Source organism: Trachymyrmex septentrionalis, unplaced genomic scaffold, assembly GCF_001594115.1.
Source record: "Trachymyrmex septentrionalis isolate Tsep2-gDNA-1 unplaced genomic scaffold, Tsep1.0 scaffold16, whole genome shotgun sequence".
NCBI classification, from domain to species: Eukaryota; Metazoa; Arthropoda; class Insecta; order Hymenoptera; family Formicidae; genus Trachymyrmex; species Trachymyrmex septentrionalis.
In genome coordinates, this window is record NW_017304758.1 from 2072901 (window position 1) to 2093666 (window position 20766).

Consider the following 20766-nt stretch of genomic DNA (forward strand, 5'->3'; position numbering starts at 1 on the left):
TCAATGTTATTGACGTAAAAGAACGCTGGGAATTGAATCTTTATCAATTTGTTGACACGCGTCAGCGGTATAGATATTATGTAGAAAAAGATTAATGTGACCGTAAAACTTAGAACAGAATTTTATAGACTGCACCAGAGTTATACACAACTGAAACGTTGTCTCCTTAAAATAGAGGATGTTTTTCCTTTTAGGAGACACAAATCGATAAAATTAAGAGACACTCGAATACAATTAAATGGCACGCCATAATGCATAATGCGAATTTTTAATACTAGCCTTATAAAATTTACAATTAAAATTTCTCAAACGATGTGTTTTCCAATGTATATTACAAACGGTAGGAGCTGGGTTCTGGATACGTTTTAATATTGTTTTAATATTGTTCAATCGACCAAAATCGAATTTAAATATAAATCACTCCGACTTTCCTCTTGGGCAGTATGTGTCGAAAAGTAACGATTGAGTTTAAGCAAAATTATAAATGGAAAGCAATGTGTGTCGATTTATATGAAAAGTGTCAACTGCAAAAGGAAAGCAGCCAAAGTCTCATTAGCGATCGAGGCCCATATTCGCTATGATCGAAAGTGACCCAACTGTGATATTTATACAGAGATATTTCAAGCGTGGACTAATGTCCAGCAGCAATTTATATTATCGGTCATATTTACATAGATACGATCCAGTAATCGTGCGTACGTGCAATAACTCTTTGTTTGTGCATTTGACATACGCGCCGTTATAACAGTCGAAGTTTTTCGAATCTGCCACAATCTCGTAAACTGGCGAGATCCCGGAAACACGACTAAGCGGGCTAATTATCGATATTTCGGACGACCTCGCGTCAATCGTTCGCAACGTCGTGTCATGTTGCGTCACGTCGCTTGCGCCGCTCCGAATACTTTCTCCAAATTTTTAATATCCATTATCCTGGTGATCCAACTTGAAATTATCAAACAAGACCTTTTGCCGACCGCGTCAGACACGCTGCGACCGATTCCGAGTGCGCGAGAAAAAAAAAGCGTCGTGGCGACAGCCCCGGGTCACTTGAGCGCTAATTTATTGGAATGTTTATGTGTTTCTCTCGCCGTCTTATCTTCGTCCGTACACCAGCGTATCGACCGTAGAGAGGAAAAGGAGCACATACAACCTGATCTTTCTCTCTTTTTCTCCCTTTCTTGCGATGGAAAAGGCATTAAAGTGCGTCGACGTTGAAAATACATAATGCATCGCGGAGATTACGGGGTAATTAAGATTCGTCTGCATTTTATAGATTTGCAAAAGAACACTATGCTCTTGCTATAGAGCAGGAGTATCCTTTCTATTTAATACTGTTTCGGTGACATTAAAATAATTATCACGGCCGCTATAAGGTATCAACATCAAGATAAATAAAATTATAGCGTGGCATTTTCTATCACTCGCGAGGATCTTTCGGGAAATTTTTACCTTTCTACGAAAGCTGATATGATACGTGACATTTATTCCGCTCAGATTGCTTTCGCTTTTTATGCGAATACAATTTTTCTAATACCAGCTGGTTAGACATTATCTAAGTCAACAAGTCAATTTTTTGGCAATTGTACACTTCCGTTTAAAACGATAATCGGAAATCTAGTTTGTTTGCCATCCAGATGCAGTTCGTTATCTAATTAAACGGCTGTTGTTTTGGACCGTGCTTGAATCTGTATACATAATAGATATCGGACATACGCGTAATCAACATACGCTAAATGTATAATGCATGTAATGCGTACAGTGAATAATTCGGAAAATATTTACAAGACTTACCCATTGAAAGGATAATTCGCAAAAGCAGCATCGTAAGGGTGATACATCGAGGGATAAGGCCATGCTGCTGCAGCTCCAGCGCCCAGATTTTCTTTAAGATCTAGACCGGCGGCCTGTAACAACGTACAAACAAATAAATATCTTAATATTTCAATTCTGCAATTGCTAATCATGCAATTATTATGATATATATAAAAAAGTAACAAAGGACGTGGTGAAAAATAATGATCGGCAAATTAACGACAGTGATAAGCGTAATTATTGTACGAGATTGTTTTACGTCGAAAAAGAGTTTGAACAGTTTTATATCACATAGTTTTTTTCAAGGCTATTAATAAATATATACGTGTATATATATACCTATATATACATATCATATTAGCGGTTGCAACAATAATTTTCACAAGTTCTTTCAAGTAGCCACATGCTGTGATTTGCACACGCCATGGATTTATTTCGATTATTACCGCGCATATGTATGTGCATTCTCCGAATCCGGTCACTCGTTATCGCAACGTTTAAATGAAATCGCGCAGAATGCGGTTAATTACTCGAAAGAGATCCATTTTTCGGAACAAACGTCGCAATTAGTTCGTATCAGTCGCACGGCTCGGTCCGATCTCTGATGCATCAATGATGATGAAAGAATAGCTGGCAAAGCGCTGATAATAATAATTAGGTTCGATGTGTGTGGCTCTCTCGTTTGCTTCTCTAACCCATGACCTCGCTTATACGACAGGATGGTCACAATTAAATTTCTGCTGTATTTTATCTAGCGGGTATAATAGGATCATGAAAGATTTTTTTTCTTTCTTTCTCTCTCTTTCTCTCAGATTCTTTGCTAAGGCTATAAAACGTTCTCTCCGATGAAAATTTTACTCAATATAATATTGAGTAAAATCGTTTTGGAATATCCTAAGTATTCTTTATTTTTTTTTTTTTCAATTCTTTTTCTTCTTTTTTCAAAGAATTTCTTTTTCTTTTTCCAACCTGTTGTATTTGTACATTACTTTTTAGTACACTTCATAATTAACCAAAAGTTTTACTTGAATACATTTTTCCTTTTTGTATTTTTGTTTTTAAGAGTACCTTTAAACTCATATCAGACTTATGGGTTGACAATTACGATTAACGGTTCCCTGGTTCTGTTTCAGCGAATCACGATGTAGCGAGTCCATCATGATTGGTTGAAATAGAACGAGGCAATGGAAATCGTCAACCTGTAATCTAATACGGGCTTTAAAGGGAATATATTCCCAAGCCGCTAGCTAAATAAATGACAATCTCTCTCTCTCTCTCTCTCTCTCTCTCTCTCTCTCTCTCGCTCTCGCTCTCGCATGACACACATACGTATCATACATAATAACATCTTAACTTGATATGTTATTAATCCTCTGTCTCCAATCTAAGTTTTTTAAGCGAAATTTAATTCAAATTTTTGAATTAAGGAAAAGCGAAGCCTCATTTCTCCTCTTAAAGAACTATTTAGTAATGTAACAGAGATGTTGAAAAATAACTCTGAATTTTTCTAAAAACCTTAGAACAATAAAAAAAAAACTTAGGCTAACCGGAAAAAATCCAGATTACAGGACGAAGTAAAAATATGAATGCAGCCGGAGGATTAATATCAGATATCCGAAATACACACGGAATGACAGACGAAATAAACAGACGAAATGTTTTTACACGATAACGTTCGGGGCTTTGCAAAAAGCAATGTTTGCGACAGGAATTACGCTATATAAATCTACGAAACCGTAGCCAGATAATCGCCATGAACAGCGTAAATGCGAATGCCGCAGAGCGGGGGTTAGAAGATAAACGTTTTCTTTAAAAAGCGATACTTAATGACTTTATACAAGTAATATCACGAACGTCGCATAGTCTGTGCACGACCTGTACAATCTGCTGCCTCGTTATGAACAGGCTATGGCTATACACTCGCACCCCTTAAGCTCGATCATAAAGAGCGACGATAACAACTCGGTCTTAGTGACAACGACTCGGCAATACGCGACAGTGTCCTACTGTTTACGGTAGAATGGATTCATAAATTTTCGCTTCGTCGCTATTTCTTCGTACACGCTTCGCGTGTGGTCCGATAACGCTTGTCCAACGCATGGACAAACACACAAAAGCACTTCTTCTAGATTACACATTAATAACTCTTCCCCAGTCACCTAATCGTGACGACATCGCGAATCGCTGCACGAGAAGGCAATAACGGTGTGAAACGAAAAGAAGCGCTTTTTATTTTTCTGCACGCGTAAACGAAAGGCGCGAATTGCGTCACATCGGAAAAATTGGATCGCTAAACTTTGTTAATCCGCTAAATAAACACGTCATTTCGAAACATTCAACGAAGCCATGAATATAAAAATTCGTATCAGAATTTAATCTGCACTCAGTGATACAGAAATATAGAGAAGTTCGTTCATACTGGGATTTAATCCACGTGATAAAAATTTTACGGCAGAATATAACGTCGCTACTATTGCCGGCTCGCACGAAGCATTTATCGATATTGGAGAGCTATGTTGAACGTTTCGACGATCTGAGATCAACGATAGTGCGCAGGAACGCGGAAGTACTGCGAGGAGAAACCTCGCATCCCGAGCTTCCAATGAACTCTCGACTACGTTCAGATATTAACCTTTTAGTACTTTACGCCAAGTTTGAGGAACATTTGAAAGAATTCGAAAACAAGTAGAATCCGAAAATATTGAAAGAATTGTTGTAATTTCTACTTGGAGTATAAAGAAATCTTCTTATACATTTACGAAAATATTTGCACAGAGTTATAAATGCATTATAAAGGATTGTCATTTAATGATTTATAATATCTTCAAATCACATTTTACACGATATCATATTTTGTTTTTACGTACTTGTATAATAACATTATACTTAAAACAATTATTCTTCTCTTATACGCTATATTCAACATATCGATGATATACATATTTATTTAGCTTTATTTTAAAATCTCTAAACGCGTTAACTCGTTAAACGTACCTTTGTTACGTAGTTGCTTACAGGAAATAAATTAAATAATGAAAATCACTGATTGTATAAATATCTTAGGCTATTCGTATCGCCTAGCATCTTCACATCTGGAATTTCCGCTTGAGTCTATAATATTATGCAGAACAAACAAGATGAGTTACATAAAATGCACTATATCATGAAATACATTTGCTTGTTTCGTCTCTGACAAAAGAAATAAACATAGCTATATGAAATGCAGCTATACGAAATCCAGAATTTCTAGGTTACATTATCATCGATGGAATCGTAAAATCCACGATATCCTTTGTTTCACGAATTGCTCCAGTCGTGCATCGATATTATCTCTCCCCCAGGCTTGTCGATACGCTACTTTCCTTACCGCGAGGAAATTCTGGAAAGTTTACACCATATCCCGTTGCGACAAAATACTATTACAATCGATTCAAAGGCTAGTGTCGAGCTTATCGCGTGCGGCGTAGTTCAACCGTGTGAAGATTATAAGTTATATATTTTAGTGGAAATATAATGCATGTGTGTGTGCGTGCGTGTGTGCGAAGTTTGCACAGAATGGAAAAAAAAAAATCCTTCGTTCGTAGTCGAAAGTTCGTAGTGGGAAGAAAAAACGTGAGCATAGAACTGTCGAATTTGGATTTCACGAACTTTCACCTCGATCCTTTTCGTTTCATTGTACACTCAATAGCATCGACTCACCGTGGGCGTGTAGAAGGGTGCTTGCTCGGCGCCCAAGCTAGGAAAGTACGCAGCCATACCCTCGGACGCCGCAGCTGCGGCGGCGGCCGCGTATGGCGCGCTGTACATAGAGAGCGCGGCCGTGGGTAGACCACCTAGACGCTGATAGCCACCTAGCAATTCGTACTGGCAGGAACAGACGGTCTGGCCTGTCAGCGGATCCGTGAAGATCGGCCGACCGGTATCGCAACACCTAGCTGCAGTAGGACCCCCGGCCGATGGTGGCGGATGACCCTGGGACGGGCTTACCGAGGTAGTGGGACTTCCAGGCGGTCTCACAATTGCGCTCGTCACTGCCATCCTCGCTTGCGACAGACCGGCTACGTCCAGAGGATGATTCGTCGTCGTACTGGCGGCTACGCTGCTAACCAGGGACGAGCCGCCCGCGCTGAGGATTACACCGGTGACAGGCGAGGCCGAGGACGGCGCCAATGACGAGTTCACTGTCACAGGACACTGTAATCAACAAGATTGTAGAGCTCCAATCAGTATCCAGTTAAAAATTGATTTTATTAATTGATTACGTACGCGTGAAGTTTTTTCCAAGTTAAATTCAAGTTTTTTCGTGAAACCTATACCTGTTTTTATAAATGTACGTTAACTTTAATCTCAGTTCAACTTACTCCGCATCTTTTTTTTATTCTCAGAACTAAAAAAAAAATATAAAGAAAACTTTAATTAAGATTAAAATTGAAGTACATTGGTAGAAACGAGCGTTAGGTGTACGTATCTCGTGAAAGATTAGATATATCGTCGCTACGAAATCTCAAAGTATCGACGACATATTACGACGTGTTGCAGCTGGCGAATGGTACGATCTCCGTTATGAAAAGGTGAACGCAACTGCATCAGGCTCCCCCCTTTTATTTCCACGGACTAAACCGAAAATCTCTACGGGCTCTGGGCATAATGCCGGCGAGTCTCATTAATTCCATATCAAACACTACGGCTAAATAGATTAGCGGGTTGAGTGCCTTTCGCGCCCGGGAACCTAAACAAACCCCCGTGCAACACCCCTACCCCGTAGAGAGACGCTCCCCGCGATTGTCCCAGCCATCCATCCATCCATCCATCCATCCATCCATCCATCCATCCATTGCCTCGTTTCGGTAGCCCCAAACATATTGTCGAAACCCCCGTACGCATTGTGCTGGGGCGAAAAACCCATGCGCGATACGCATTATGGCGTCGAGAGAGAGTCGCGTTAATGCGTGTCCTCGATGCGTCGCCGATGTTTCGAGGGCCAACTGTCGCACGTTGGCCAAACGCGTGTGCGTATGTATGGCAAATACCGTATTTCCACTATGTTTCGACGCGCGTTGCGATTGACGACGATAAAGCTAATATAAAACAATTATGCATTACCCATATAAAGCAGTTCTCCGGTTTCGGATAAAAAATGCGCTTTAAAATACAATTTCTTTCGTATCGATGAATCGATTTAAATATAAAAATATCTGATAGATCCAATTTTACAAAAAGAAAAAGAAAGGAAATTCTCTCGATTTAAAAATACGTTCGATATTTGTATCCCGCGTAAAGGCGAAGGGACTGGTCCTTCGCCGGATGCATAACCATACATCCAACCATTCTCTCCCAGAAATCGTAAGATTTCAAGGAGTTCGGGGGAAAAGCCGACGATGGCAAGAATTCACTTCGGGACTCCGGATCGGGCAAAGGATTAAACGACGAAGCGTGTTGGCGAGTGTCCGCTAGCACGGGCCATAACTCAGTCCTAGTCCTCGAGAGAGGAAGCCAGCTGAGTTATTCGATGCGATCGCATCGAAGCTGCTTGCCAGTCGCAACCGTGCAAACCACAGCGGCAACTATATCACCTTTGTGCTAGGTGTCGCACAGTGATGCCTAACGTAGATTTGTTTTACAAATGAAATCTTATTTTATCATATTTTTTTACAAAATAACGAAAAATTGATGCAATATTTAAAAAATTCTATCGTAACAATTGAATTTTTCTCTATTCTTATTTTCTATTATTTTTCCTTCTATTATTTAATTTTATTTATTTTTTCAACCATTTGTAATAATCATTAAACGGAAACTGTAACATTATAATTTCCATAATATGTTACATATACGTATTTGTGTATATACAGGATGACAAGAAAGTTTGATCATATAGTTTTCTGTTTTTATCAAAATGATTATTCAGATAGCACATTATTTATCGTTATTTTGATATTAATATGACCACAAATAGTGTTAGCTTGCTAACCTGAGTAATAATGTATATTTATGAAAAACAACTTTGGAGTTGTGTTACTTATATCTTATTAAATATTATAAAAGGACTCTGCATCAAAAGATCTTTATTGGTTGATGAAAAAACTGAAAATACTCTATTGATTGCCCGGGAGTATTTATTTACTCAAAGATGCGCAGCCATCGTTGATGCGTTCCAAAAACGTTTTAAAATTTATACCAAAGCTAAAGGTAGCTATTTTTTGAATGTTAATTATTAGTTTTAGATACGATTAAAACTTCAGAGTTTGTTTTTCGTAAATGTACTAATTTGATGAACAAAATTTTGTGATCAAACTTTTTTGTTACCCTGTATAGAAAAAGCATGTTTATAAAATTCTTTACTTTATCACAAAGATCTTATCATAAATTTTTAATGATTTATTAATATACATTAATAATTCAAGAGAGAATATTTATGAGCGCACACGCCTTGCAGAAAAACTTGACAGAATTGAAAAAGTATTATGTTAGGTTTAAGCACCATTGAGTTCATCGCTGTCTCCTTTAAAGTAGCAAAGTAGCAAAGGTTCGAAGCAGTGTTACGTGACGTACAGCGTGCCAGTAGCTATCGACGAAAGCAATAATTATTCGTACGGCGTATATGTGTCGATATATCGACGTATTAGCTGTTCATTCCCTCGTTTGTGCCACGAGCGCGCTAATTGCCATCACTGTGATTTCTCTCGTAGATTACCTTCCATTGAAGGGACACGTGCTGGGGGGATGAATTGCGATTTAACAATCACGTTACAATGCAACAATGTCGATTTTTCCCTTATGTTTGCTGAAATTTTGAAGTAAATTACGTTCGTTATAATTGTGTGTCTCACATTGATTAATCGTTCTTAGGATTGAAACGCGGCCATCAAGTTCGAAAAATATTGCAGATTAAGTAGAAACCTGAGATTTCGCCTGATTTCGACTTTGCTCATGCTAGGTGTGTACGAAATTCTTTTTTTACGTTTGATATAAAATTTCTCGTGTCGTTCGGAGCGAACTTTTATCATCCGTTGCACGCCAGCTATTTATTAAAACTAGAATCATTCTGCATATCATTTGGATTTATATTTATGGATATTTTAGAAGGAAAAAGGCAGATATATATGTCAAACGTCAACTAGAAAAATAATCGACTCGATTTTTCTCGAATGTTAATCTCCAGCACGCGAGCGGTGACATTTTCTTCGTATATTCTCTTTTCGCGACATTCGCGTAATTATATTATACGTTACTTACACTCGATTCCGTGTAAAGTTTCGCGTGAACATCCGTTACTTGATACGTATTATAAAAAACCGGTTGGCGATAAAGTGGACGAGCAATCGTCGGGATGTACCTGCATTGCGAGTGAATGAGTCGAGCGAGAATTCGTCGTCGGAGAATATACGTGAATATTTGAACACTGCCGAAGGAGCATCGCACCGCTTAGTGTCGACCTGACATCTTCGAGGAGTTTGCGGAAAGTTACACCGGAATCTCTCGACTCGCACACTGGTTGTCATTCAGGTACCTGGATATACCTGAATCACGACGATCCATCGCTCATGCGTCGCGAAAAACTGATATCGCACGCATCGCGCCGCGAGTCGATGATCGATGGATCGTCATCCGAGTCTGGGAAAAAAAACGCATGTCCTCGGATTAAAACGACCGTGAACATCGAGTACCTGACGAGCAACTAAGAATCAGCACTCGGTACACACCGACAGCACCTGGCACACGCATCTTATGATCCGATTTGTATGCACGACGCAACGAATAAATGTAGAAACAAATAATAGCGCGATCAGCAATGTTTCTCTCGGCAGCGATAAAAAGCTTCGCGAAAATATTGCTGGAGGATACTAGGACTGGAATAACAAGCTGATATTTTCAAAAAAGTGTTGAGATATTTAAAGGCTTATTTGACAACATATAACCGTATATAAAAATGTTAATCCTAGTTATACAGACACTCTGAGGTTTCTGAAATCTCAGTGAAATTTCGAAACTTTATACGAAAAGAATGGTTTTGCTAAAGTATTTAAAAATTTAATTAGATAGATCTGAAAATAATTTTATTAAACTATTAAAATAATTATGTAAAATATGCTCAAATTAATTGCTAGAACGTCAAAATTTTTTTACAGTATTACTCATCGTACTTGAGTTTTCTATAATACATAATTATTTTGATGATCCAACAAAATTATTTTCAAGTCTATCTAAATTTTTAGATTCATCAAAATCGTTCTTTTCGTATATTAGTAGAATTAATAAACTAAAAGTCCAGTATTTATTATGATTTTAGACTATTTTTGAGCAAACAATAGACATATTTTTTAGATCACTTCTTCTTTTTCTTCTAGTAACCATATACATATATGAAAAATAAGTATGCATAGCTAAGGTCAATGTAATGATAAATATGAGAATAATTTATATTTGTCCATGATTGAACATAGGTTAAATGATAAATAATTTACATATATGTGAAAATCAAGAGTCATAATATTTGGAGACATGTGGTTATTTTGCTTTAATTGGCAGATTAAATTATAATACACAGATTAAATCATAATACACGCAATATATCATAACGTGCGAGCAAGTTTCAATTGTCGGATCTTGGAAGTTGGACAATTCACGGAGAAATTTATTCAAGTAAAATCCAAGAGGAGTCATGGGTGTCTTTCTTCAGCGAAGAGGTCGATAAATGTAAAAATTCAGGTTGACGACGGTGATGCTCCGGGCGATACGGAATGTCAGATAGAGAAGCTTGTAAAGAACGCGAATAGGAGGTACGTCGAATAGGAAACGAACGGCGGACCTTCGCAGCGCGACTGCACTTCCAGGATTTATAGGCCATTCGGAAGAGAATCGGTTATCCTGTGGACACAGATGCGCCGGTGTTTGCGCGCGGAGCATTTGTCACGCGTGTCCTGCGAGCGAAAAGGGACCGGCACGGCGGCCGATCCGGATCCTCTTTATGCGTGCCGATGATGCCCTCTTTGCAACGAGGCCCAACCAAGTCAATATTGACTCCAGGCCAGATTGATGGACCTTCCCCGCGTATGTGTTTAGGCCTCGCAGTACTCACTTATGTTCCCACCCCGCGCGACTCGTCTATCCATATTTCTCTACGCTCTCCTTTCTCTCTCTTTTTTTCTATCTTCCTGCCGTCTCCATTTGCTAAATATTACATTCGGAAAAACGTGAAAATCTCCGCTAATTCCCTACAGTCAGACAATACGATTGCAATTATTTTTCAAACTCAAGATCAACTCTCTGATCAATGAAATAAATCTTTTGAATCTGTTGAAAATTTGAAACTTACTATGACTTCGAAGACCAGTCGTGCGGAAATTAATGAACGAATAAAAATGTCTACTGTCTAATACATAATAAAAATGTTCAAACGCATTAAAAGTACAAAAGAATTAAAAATTAAAATATCCGAATAATTCGGCGTGTATAAAATAAAATTAATTGGAAATACGTCGATTGCGGGAAAACAGTTTTTATATTCGTGATTCAAACGAGTCGCGTAAACCATTTGTATGCTCGAAAATACCTACGCGAGTCAAATTTTAACTAGCAATAACTTAAAAATGTAATGATCCTCTATTTCCGGAGATCAGTTATTCTTGCAAATTCAATTTCTGCTGTGACAAGGAATCAATACTCTCTCCAGTCATAGTGTTCTAAATATTCCGCGTAAATGGTTATTTTTCTATATTTAATTCGTCCATTCGTTCTTCTATATTTTCTTTTCCAAAAAAAAAAAAAAAAAAAAAATTCGTGAAAACGCGTGAAAAGAGTGAGATTTATGCTCTTGCGCTGACTACAACCGCGATTGCGAAAAACAATTGGGGCGGTTTGTGAAATCGCGTTTCTCGCAAAGTATCGTCGATAATTCGCCAAGTATCATCGATAATTTGCGCGCGATATGCAGCTAAATTAATTAATTCCTCCCTGCTAATCGCTTATGGTCATACTCCCGTGCCTCCGAGGGGAGCAAAATGCGGCGTTATCGTTGGCGTTGATCGTCGTGGAGGGGAACGCCCGGAACATACAATCGTATCGTTCACGGTTCCCGGGGGCTCGCGGTGAGCCCTCGCTCGCGTATTTCGACAAAAGCAGAACGGTGGAACTGCGAAGTCGTCATCCAACACCGAAGTTTCGCCGTAAAGCGATTACCAACGACCACGACGACGACGGCCGGCGGCGGCGGCGGCGCGTTATCAGAAGAGGACCTGTGGTGATACAATAGCGTACATACGTACGATACTCGGTTTAACATTGTGACGAACGATACCACCACTACGCACCGAGACAGGGCGATACTACTTTCGCCCGCGTCGGCGTAATCGCATTCTCGTTGACGATGCTTACGGAAGAGCGTTACTATGTTACGGCTATGTGGTTACTGTGTTACCGGTGACTTATCGTGTGGGAGAATTACTACGTGTAGCTGCCATCGAAGCTGAAACATATCCTGGTGGTAAAGGATAAGGGACGTAGCAGAGTGTTTTTTTAAATTAACCCTCAAGTACAGTTATGAAAATTACACTTAGTTCTAAAGCGTCCTGTTTAACCTCTTCAGACCTTACGTGGCAATGTACCTACATCAAATTTCAAATTATCCATTGAAATTATTTAACTCTATCGACGATTATTTGAGATTAGATGTACATAATAATATTAGAAAAATGATCAAAATTTAACTAAAAATTAATTATTCAAGTATCTTGAATTCAATTTAAAATCATTTTTTTGAAACACGATTGCATTAAAAATTTGAAGTGATTAAAGTGTAGAAGACAAGTGAATCTCCGCCAGACAGGGATTAACGATTGTGATTGACGGTTTTCCGGTTTTACACTGTTAAATTTATAATTTCGAATTATTTTTAATCATTTCTTATAGGTCGCCACTACTTTTACTCAATATGTCGGTAATTTAACTAAAACAATAGAGTTAAACTATTTAACTTAAAGAAATGTATTAAATTTGACACACCCAAATTTAATTACTAAATGCATACGCTATTATAGATGTTGTGTACTTGGAAATTAACCACAAAAATGGATTGATTTTTATTCTGACACATATGGAAAAATAAAAAATATAAACTCATTCAACTCAAACGATTATATTACCACTGCTTCTTTGATATCTAACAATATATTTCAGTCAATCGCATTACATCGAGTCCATTATAATCGTCAATTCCTAATCTGATACGGACTTTAAAGCGATTGATGGAGAAAAGTTCAAAGCTTTTTATCTATAATTTAGCATCTTATAGTATCAATCATATATCATAATTTTTGCTGGGCTTCAAATGACTTATTGCTGTAGTCAAAGATTAACATTCAGCTTGTTATAAGTATTGTAATTCGTCAATATTGTTGGATTATTTATATGGAGAGTTAGTATCATGTTACCAATGGCAGTGACTACCTAATTATAAATTCGAGTTGGAAATTTTTAGTCGAGTATTCGTCTTATTAAGTAGAGGTCCACGTGATCCGATATGAATTTTCCGAATGTCGCTTGCGTGATGACTGTCGCTACCTACTAATGTGAATATGAACAAACGTGTCACGGCCGAAAGAGCGAAAAGGACAATTGAGGGAACGCGAGAGAAAGAAGCCGAGGGCGGATCTGAGTCAGCTGTAGAGACCAGCTCGAGTAGCGCTAAGTCAGCGAGTGAAACAGCGCTAACCGCTGGGCGCGAACTTACTACCGGCGATCGTATCTACATATATATCTATATATAACACGTCGCGACACGTCGTCGCTCTGCCAACTTGCAATAATATGGCCATTCATAATTTTTATATAGCCGCCGTCAATGGGGAACCCTTCTTCCTTCCTTTCCTTCTTCCCGAATCGCCATTATTGAACGTTTTAGTGTGATGCACAATCTTTGACAAATCTCTTCCCTTTTAAATCAGTATTTCTCTCCGATATCCCTTCGATAGTTTATTAATTAGTTATATAATTAAATACAATTAAATATACACTAAAAATGTGTTTTTATATTTATGACTATAATTTTATGATAAAATAATTATAATTAGGAGCTTTATATTTTTATAGTTATTATGTGATATATTTCATAATATCATTTTCGATGTCAATTATATATTTTTCAGTGTATAGAACTGTAAATTAATGCAATTATTATTACTAACAATACTAACATCTTAGCATAATAACTATAAAAATGAAACTCCTCGTCATAATTATTTTATCATGCAATTACAGTTATATAAATACAAAACTTTTCTGTCGGTATACAATATTATGAGATTATCGCGATATTTATTCATTATTAGAATATATTATATCACAATCACGTATTTATTTATGATATCGTCGTTCGAGAAAAGATACGAAGATAAGCAACATCATGGATGCAAATATTCCATTCCTGTTTGTGTGAGCACTTCTCCAAAAGTTTTTACTCAAGTAGGACTACTTCCAAATAGATAAATACATGTGATACACCGATCATATCATAATGTACTCAGATGTGTTTGGATATAATCTAGTTACGTAAGTCATTGACATATCGTCCTCATCGTGCTGGCTATGATAGCTATCTATTGTATCGATATCCTGATTAAACCGTTACGTCAGCCGTATCACACGAATTTCCCGTGCTACGTCGATTCGTATCGCAATGCGATGTGCGTACACGGCGATAACGAAAGACAGGTAATTACTTAAGGTCCAGCAAAGTCCACTATATATCCCACATAAAGATTTATGTATAACGCAAGGTCATAAAGAAATTCGTACATAGAAAGATTATTTTGTTGAAGTATTTAAAAATTTAGCTAAATACAGATTTGAAAATAATTTTATTAAACTATCAAAATTGTGTAGGACAATCAAACTGAATTCTGGAATATAAAAATTAAAAAAAAAAATTATGCTCAAGTTTCTTATATAATTTATTTTGATTGCCCGATACAATTATTTTCAATCTGTATAGAGTTAAGTTTTTAGATATTTCAGAAAAATTGGTGCATTTTATGAAACGTGGCTGCAACTGAGCGAAATACAGTACTGAGCGAATTACAATACGAGTAAATCGACACGGGAATACGATACTCGCTAGTCTTAGGATGCACGACTCAATAAAATGTGATCGCGCACAAATCTGGATTGAATTTTATAGTGGATCCTGATACACATGTCTTTGACGAAAGGCAGAAGCGAATTAGAGCTTAAAGCGCAAATCTTCGCGATTCATCTTCGTCCGTAATCAAGTTAATTCGTTGCACCGTTATCTACAAGCTAGTGCTGCGTCTAATCTCGTAGTCGTCATAACTAATGTAAACCGATCGTGTGTCAAGGCAACACGACACGAGAAACTGCAGAGTGTACACCGATCCGTGTTTCCCGTATCGCTATTTTCTTTTAAGTATAACTTTTTAGCAAATAAGAGTATATACATATACATATACGCACTTTAGCACAAAACATAATTCAAATATAAGCTATTCGCCCGTCTTATGACGTCTCCCTGCAGTTATACGATAATTTCAAGTATGTTGTGACATTTTGTCGAGAGGAAATGCCGTTGGTGGCATAACAAATTGTAGGCTTAACCGCGGCGTTCGTCTAGTTCCTCGATACATCAGCGATGTCGACGCTCTGGCCTTACGACGTGACACGGGCAAAAATACCACAAGGACGAAGATATACGAGAGTACGAGAGAGTACGAGGACGAAGAGGTCGTTATCTCAATTAAATTGACCGACGCAGATTAGCGATATGAATTCTACCGCGTTCTAAATTTAATCACCGCCTAGCTGCGCCGCGATGCAGAGAGCATGGCTTTGTTGAAAAAAAAGGAAAAAACAAAGGACAGTTGTGTATTTATGGGCGCGACAATTTTTCAAGCCGGAATTAAACGGCAAGCGAGACTATCGTGCAACGTCGCCAAGCGTTGCGTTGGCGTTTGCAGAGACGTGTCGGATCAACGTACAACAGATGAATTTGGGTAATGGTCAGTGTGAATATTGCTTCGATCATTTTACATCGTGGATACACTAAATCTATGTGATATACGAAAATGGAGGAGTACGACAAAAAGATGGGACTTTAAATGATAAAAATAGAATGATAAATTTTTTTTTTCATCGTCATCCGGTTCGTCGACGCTGAATTCGCTTTTACACATGTGCAAACGTTTAGGAGTTGTTGATGATGAATTTATTATGTTCGCCTAGTGCTATTCATTTATGGCACGTTATTTCCTCAAGCGTAGTGACATGTTGCGATATGTGATGATTACCGACATTGCATGCAGCGCAATAAATTAATGGCTTTTAATTACTAATGGTTTTAAAGTAATACGAACGATATGCAGATGAAGATAATGGTAATAATTTTGATAAATTGTAATTTTATACGCATCATTATTTAACATTAGCGACATTTTTTCCCGACATGCAAGCGGCATGCAATTAAAAATGTATTTTTCATAAATAGACAAGCTCGCAAAAATAATCCACGTGTTCCTTGATGTATTTCATATTACAAAACAATACGCGCCGAATATGGAGGACATTAAAAAAAAGATGAAAAAATATTACTTTACCAGTGACGAGTTATCATTTATACATATACATCATATCTCAGCAATATGTCAACGATAAACACACTGACTAATATAATTATTTCTTCATTTTTCCAAACTGCACTATAAGTGGAATATAACACTGATAAGAGACCATCAATTTTATCAGCACTTTAACAACGTACTATATGTAAAGTGATTGTAATATAATTCTCGCGTTTGCATCGGCATTCCTTCGTATCTTCAATATATCCGTTTTACTCGCACTTACTTGTGCCAATGTAACATTTACGCCGTGTTAGAATATTATTCTTAGAATAATATTTTTCACGAATATTAATGTCTCGATTCATGCGTATAATTTCATATGAAATATAAAATCGATGTGAAAAAAGAAATGTATTCATAATCTAATAATTACGAATATAAACATGAAATGAACGGGAAGAGCGACAGAACGGGTATGGGAAAGGCGCGCGTGGAGCACGCACCAATTACCACCTTCGAGATACGGTTGAAATGCAGCAGCATGCGATGCTGCTATTATGACAAAAACCTTCGTTGTTAGTAAGACAAGATAATTATTCCGCCGAGCTCGGCTCTTCGATCATTTAGGCGTGGCAACACATGTTCTCAGTTCAGCGCTATGCACGGCGTGTATGCAAGGTATACCTATATACAGCGTGTCAGGACACGTGGGTACGGAACCTCTCCGGCTTGCCAACGGCTATTCATTTTCGCAACCCTCACCTCCGCCGCCGTGAGGGAGGGATTCCTCCCTACACAAATTATTCGATACGCCTCGTGAGGCCAAAACGAGTTAACGACGCCTAACGATGACGCGTCGCACGCATTCGTGATTTTAATGGCGGAAATTATTTACCAAGGGAGAACTGCCTTTAATACAACGTCGCAGCGCGAAATTAGCCCCGATCGTAATTTCTGCAAACGATGACACTCTGTCGCGGTTAGCCGGCGAGAAGTTGCTTCGTAATCGCGCCGACAATATCTCGCCTCGCGCGATCGTTACATAGTCAGTAATAAGGAATACATTTGTCGAGCTATGTATTATGCGTGTACGTACGCGTATACGTGCATGTGTGCAAGGGGCTACACGTAAGAGAACTAATACATACGTGTTACTTGAACGTTCGATCATTAACTACATTTTACTTTACAAACACTAACGAATTACACCTCGAGCCAAAATGACATCAAGAAAAAACGCAAATCAGCCTGTCGTTAACATACAAAGATGAGAAAATACTGAGCTATATCGAGAACTATTATGACTAAGCTTATATACATACATGTTAGATTTAAAGAAAAAAATAAGTTTTTCCCGTTTACGTTGAAACATCTGCAAAAAAAAGTCTTTGCACTTATTATTAACTTAATATACGTGTCGTTAGAAACTGTAATTTAGAAGAAAACACAGATGTGTTACAAGCTGAATATAAATAATATCGCGATCATATCGACCATAACTTGTAATAAAAAAAGTGTCATGTGTTTTTTGGCCTGATATTTCTGGTTTTCTGTTCGTTATAATCGCTTTAGTGTAAAATGGAGCAAAAATATCAAACACGGACAGAAATTCCGGTAAAAACGATTCACAAAAATTTGCTTCATACGCCATTCCTTATTATTGATTATGTGCTATGTATTAGTTTAACACAAGTTAGGGAGGAATGAAAAAACGATGTGTTACAAGCGCAGCGATCGGATCGTTTAATTATGCGCTCTTTGCTGATTCGATTACTTTCGTTTTACAATCGGTACAATACGTTTGTAAACGATACAAATGCACAATAAATAATTCTAACTGCGATTGGAAGATCAGTTTCCCGTATTTTACTGAAATGTTAAATGTAAGAAGAATGGCACACACGACATTCAAGACGTCCGTTTCATGGCTCATTTATTTATCAACGAGGTTACTTCTTTTCGCTTATCTCTTGGATAATTATCGATTTTTTGCTCGGTACAGCTGTTAAGTGATTTTTTTTTATAACGGTTCCTGATATAGCAAAACGAGCTAGCTCGAAGTGCAAGCGGGAATCATTGATATTAGTGAGGTGATCTCGGCTAACAGCTGCGACTTATCTGTCTGCTTATGTCTGTGATCATTGACTTCGCTGCATCAATCTTATCGAATCACTTGCGCTAATCGACTACTTTTTCACATATTCAAACGGCTGACAGTTTTTAGATCCTAATGCCACATTCACTTGCAAGTATCTTTCTGAATTTTCATATTTCATTTTCAATACACGCGTACACATATACATCAAAGTGGATACGCTCGCTTTAACAGAAAAGTTATGCATAATTTTGAACATATGGAGTTGCTGCGAAAGTAAGTAATATATTACAAACGAATAGCAACTAGGCATAGCAACATACATATCAATAACTTAAATGTTTACAATATGTAAAAGAATTCAACGTCAATGAATCAGAGACGATGGAAAAAATTTATTATATTTTTATCATTTATATCAGTGCAGATTAACTTCATTCAACTTTTCATTTTTTTTTCTAGTTCTACAAAAAAAAAAGATACAGAGAGTAAATTGAACCGAGATTAAAAATTAATCTACATTGATGGAAGACATTAAACATTAAAGTCTTATTTTTGGTCGCTCTCTCCAATTTCTATGGATGTATCCACGGTGTAAAATAATCGAAGCGATATTGACACTTGTTCAAATTAATCTGCGAATTTTTCCTTGCAAGTGGACGTACATGCATAGTTGCGAGATCTCTCCCGGAGAGTACGCAGGATCGAGAGCGCTCACCTGTAGATTTGGCGATCCTCGGAAAGAGAACTGTGACATGATGTGTCGGCCGCTCAGGGCCGTGATGGTCGGGCACCGCTACGCGATCATCGTTCCAGAAGTCCGCGGCATTCGCCGTGTGTGCCTCGCTCCCGAACGTAGTCACTTCGCGAATCGGTTTCACACTTCCGCTCTTTTTTTTTCCCCTTCCCTTCCTTTTTCTCACTAGCGCGCCCGAGGCGAATGCTCACGCGGAGGCGTGAGAACCCTCTGTGTCGCGTGTCCAGCCACCCCCGTAACGGGGTGCTACTCGCGTTGACGGCACTCCCGTATGCCCGGTCGCGATTGACCGTCCAGCTGCACTCGAACCGGTTGAAATCGGTGGCGGTCCGCTGCCGGCATATGCACTCGCACTGTCACACGCGAAAACAAGTCGAAGCGCGAGGACGACCGAGAAATAATCCTCGGTAGCGGTTCTGTTATTGGAACTTGTGTACGTGTCGTTATCGTCGTCGTTGCGGGAGCACTCGCGGAAGCAGGTTGCGAAAGAAAGTGCCGCGAACAGCCGGCGATATATGGTCGTATCGCGGACTGCACGCACTCCGATCACTCTTGCGTTGGTCGAAGGGAGAAACGGACGAGAGTCCTCTTGAAGAAGGAGCGTGAACTGTCACGAGTTGCGGTATAAAAAAAAAAAAGGATCAAAGGGCACAGAGCGCGCGACAGCGATGCGTGGCACTTGTCGTGGTAACGCGCGATGCGGTTAGTCGCGGACGGCTAGTTCACTCCGTTGATCCGATCGACGCGCCAGCTATGATCGGTCGCGACTATCCTCCGAATCGTCGTTTCTTTTCGACGGAATCCAGTCCTCCGCTTGGTGGATAGGAAGGCGGAGGTACATGGATCGCGGGCGCGAGCGAGACGGCTACGGTGAGGAGGAGCGAGAAGGGTAGATGGGATAGAGAGAGGAGGGAACGAGAACGAGCGAGCGTCAGAGGGACGGGATGGCAAGCTGAGCGAGGGGGTGAGGGGGGCCCGAGAGGGAGAGAGAGAGAAAGAGAGAGGTAGAGTGGTAGGTTGAGCGAGGGTGTCGGAGGGATACCGCTGAAAAAGGAGAGGAATGACGGAGGAGGACAGAGGGAAAGCGAGAGAGAAAGAGAGAGATGGAGATGAGTGAGAGGGAGAACAGCGAGGAGGATGTGAATCGCGCACGCCGGCCGTCTCTTTTTATCCTCCGTGGTCCTTCCACGCAGCCGGTCGCCTCACGGCCTGCGCAATCACGCGCTTCGAACTCGCGAAAGAGAAGCTTGTGGTTCGTCTTTTTATTCCTCCTCTTCTTCTCGCTTACAGTGCCGATCGCGACTTCTCCGATCGTGGCGCTACCAGATCGCGCGCATCGCAAAAGCGCCAAGTACGAACTGACGGCGGCGCGTGTTTCCACCGCGTGCACGCCCGCTTACTGCTGACAACACACAACAATAACTAGAACCAAGCACTATACTGTTGTTCTTGCTCCGTTTTACTATCTCTCTCCAGGTTTTCTATTTCTCTATTTCTCTCTCTCTCTCTCTCTCTCTCTCTCTCTCTCTCTC

The 20766-nt window shown here is 39.1% G+C and overlaps 1 protein-coding gene across 1 annotated transcript in view; it reads right to left on the reverse strand.

Moving 5' to 3' along the window:
* LOC108746191 (iroquois-class homeodomain protein IRX-3) overlaps positions 1-20475 on the reverse strand; it is a 33719-nt gene extending 13244 nt beyond the window's left edge. Inside the window, exons 1-3 of the mRNA XM_018482807.1 lie at positions 19196-20475; positions 5512-6006; positions 1792-1904 (exon numbers count right to left, since the gene is read on the reverse strand). Of these exons, the coding sequence (XP_018338309.1) occupies positions 1792-1904; positions 5512-6006; positions 19196-19234 (647 nt within the window). The 5' untranslated portion in view covers positions 19235-20475. The remainder of the gene's footprint in view (positions 1-1791; positions 1905-5511; positions 6007-19195) is intronic.
* Positions 20476-20766: the final 291 nt, after the last annotated feature.